The sequence below is a fragment of the Agrilus planipennis genome, unplaced genomic scaffold, assembly GCF_000699045.2.
Source record: "Agrilus planipennis isolate EAB-ADULT unplaced genomic scaffold, Apla_2.0 scaffold164, whole genome shotgun sequence".
Classification (NCBI taxonomy): Eukaryota; Metazoa; Arthropoda; class Insecta; order Coleoptera; family Buprestidae; genus Agrilus; species Agrilus planipennis.
The window spans coordinates 311,074-314,098 of NW_020438992.1; the positions used below are offsets into that span (position 1 = coordinate 311,074).

General features: G+C 32.4%; 1 protein-coding gene across 3 annotated transcripts in view; it reads right to left on the bottom strand.

The window, feature by feature from the left end:
* Nucleotides 1–2,482, bottom strand: part of LOC108739792 (dihydropteridine reductase) — a 6,225-nt gene extending 3,743 nt beyond the window's left edge. Inside the window, exons 1-2 of one of the 3 annotated variants that reach the window (XM_018473854.2) lie at nucleotides 2,231–2,482; nucleotides 1,957–2,089 (exon numbers count right to left, since the gene is read on the bottom strand). In XM_018473854.2, coding sequence (XP_018329356.1) covers nucleotides 1,957–2,040 — 84 coding nt within the window. In that variant the 5' untranslated portion in view covers nucleotides 2,041–2,089; nucleotides 2,231–2,482. Of the gene's footprint in view, nucleotides 1–1,956 lie in introns of all 3 variants that reach the window. The other 2 variants (XM_018473853.2, XM_018473852.2) reach the window with 2 other exon arrangements.
* Between the last annotated feature and the right edge of the window lie 543 nt (nucleotides 2,483–3,025).

A 3,025-nucleotide genomic window follows, 5' to 3' on the forward strand; every position in this document is an offset into this window, starting at 1 on the left:
GAGTTAGGAGGGGTAGAGGTAGACCTAGATTAGATTACTGTTCGCAAATAGTTAAGGATGTGGGCTGTTCTAGTTTTAGGGAAATGCGAAGTTTAGCTCAGGATAGGAAAGAGTGGAGGTACGTATCCAAACCAGTCTTAGGACTGACGACCTTATGATGATGATGATGATGAAGTTTTTAAAATAATAGCGTACACTAGCTCAATCTACACTCTAGGTAGCGATAATTAGTATAGTAACTACATGTGCGACATTCAATAAAAGTATTTTGTCAATAAAGGAACAATAAAATTTTGTTTTTCATAAAAATTGGCTGTAATCCGGAGAAAACTTAATTTTTCTAAGGTCTCTGGACTGAAACTGAAGAATTGGTAACCCAATATTTAATATTAATTAAACTAAAAAGTTCAAAGAGGGAATCTTCCCCTAATTTTCTCCACATAAAAGTGGACTAACTTTCAGCATATGATGACCCAACTGTAAAAAAAGAATCAACTTATGCCTATGTTATTCCAAATTTGATTTGCAAAAGTTGACCTGCCAACTTCATCAAATATTTTGTAACCGTAAATTTATATTTTGAGGACAATAAAATTTTAAATCGTAGTTATTTTATCTCCATAAGTCGAATTTTTTACTCAAATATTCATAATACTCCTACTGATAAGTGTTGAGCGCCTATATAACCATCAAGTCAAACTAAAGTTTTTCAGAATGATACGCACATTACTATAGGGATTTAACGATTTAGGATAACGATGCATAGTATGTGTTTGAAGAGCAGCTTTTGAAACATTGAATAAAGTTAAGCAGATTCACAGTTTAGTTTTCACTAAGTACATCAACGATGGTAAAAATGATGAAACGAAACGTTTAACGAACAACATAATTGTTGAGATGAAAAAGGATGAAAATACAAAGATACCGCACAATTATTTGGACTTCCGCGAACAGCCTAACACATTATCGACCATTTATATTTTTGTAACATATAATAAACTATACTTAACGCCCTATTTGACGCATTTGTAATTTAAATTTCCCTAACACAAATTTGACTTTCTATCCCTTGGATATTCGAGTTAGAGAAACCTAGTTGAACTGATGCTGTTCTGTTTTTGAGTATAAAGTCCGTCGTGTGTTGGAGTTGCTTTCTAACGTTTCGCTAGCACGAGTGACGAGCTTCTTCAGAGGTCCTTCCATCTCCGATGCTGGATGCGGACGTTAGGAAGTAACTCGCAACACACGACGGCCTTTAGACCCGAATCAGAACAGCATCAGTTCACCTACTGGCCGCGAAAGCCTTTACCAATTTGTCAAACCTAGTGGAATCATAAAATTCAATAACATGAATACCTACGCAAGGCATGCACAAAACCTGTCATAGTTATCGAGTCCAATGAATCTATACGAATCAAAAAAAAAAAAAATGAAAGACCAAATACAGAAACGTGAACTTCCGTCATCATACACTGAAATGACACAAAATGGCAAAATAAATCCTTAGAATACAAAGTAAAAATGCTTGTTGAAATGAAAATTTGCTAAGGCACAAATATTCAACTTGTCTTTACTGTAGCGCTGACCCAGTGACCCTAGACTAGTGACCGGTACAGGTAGCTAATGGGAATTTATAGGAAGTATCCGAATATTCACACATCCTAGTGCAGGATATATTTATGTCTCACACGAGCGGCATCTAGGTATTAAGATAGTATTACACAAAAAGTAATAAAAGTAATGCAGTCGCATAGTCACATTCGACGAGCAAAAATCGGCCATATCTAGTCAGTAATCTCAAAGTGATTTTCTCGGAAGTATTAGGAACATAAAAATCTTTAACTAAAACGTTTTATTGTTGCATATCTTTAACGCTTGTAAACGTAATTATGGCCTTACCTCACAACATGTATTGTACGTGTATGTATTTTAAAATAATATGTTATACATTCTTACCCAATTTTTTCCCTTAAAATAAGATACACATTTTGCTCCCAGAGCTCCTCTTCCTCCATATACAATAACACGCCCAGCAGCCATAGTTTTGAGATTTTCACTGTTTTTTATTATCAGTTAAATATGCTACTACCTATAAAATATATATTGTGACCGAAATGTGTGGAGTTAAAGAGCTTAAAATTAAAAAACAATAATTGCGTCTAGTACAGTTACGTACACAACAATAAATAATTGTGAAAGTAATTTTCTAAAGCTAAAGTGAACGGTTTACATTAAAAGTAAATTAACGTTGCACAGTTGAAGTTGAAATCATGTTCTTGCGTTTTTCTGTAATGACCTTCGAAGAACGGGTACGATCGACTTTTGTATCTTAAATTTAGATTACAGTAATGGAGGCTGTGATTATTGCTTCACCCTAATTTTTACATGTGTATTAGATAATGATAACAGTATATAATTAATTGCATAACCGAAATAGAGGCGTAATGTGTAATGTGAAAAAATCGATCAATTAACAGCAGATAAAAAATGTGTAACGTACATCTTATATTTGTTGTATGGTTATAAAATATAAAAATAGAAATGATGGATTACAACCATAGATCCAATTTTTAAGCAAAAAATAGACTCTACAACGTTGCCGATGTTTCTAAAAATAAGTAAATGCATATGTTTTACATAGATGCAAATTGTTTTTATACGATTGATAATTTAAAATCCTTAATACAAGCTTAACTGAGATTATATTGTTTTTATTCTACTATTAAAACTGTAAATTTAAATAAACGGATTGAGTATGCAGAGGATATTTGAATCTCAACTAAAAATGGTTAATAATATCATTATGCCAAAATTAAAGAATAGAATTATTATTAATAGAGTAGTCACCTCTTTACTATAAAAATGGTGATTCGTTCTTCTTTGGTACAAAAAAGTTTCATTTTCTATGGTGTTATTATTATCTGCTTGTCTATGAATTTCCGCTAATTATTAGTCACCTGTCATATGTCACCTGTCTACCTGTCTTATTATTTGTTAATAACTATTTGAGTTTGTTTTTTGTGTA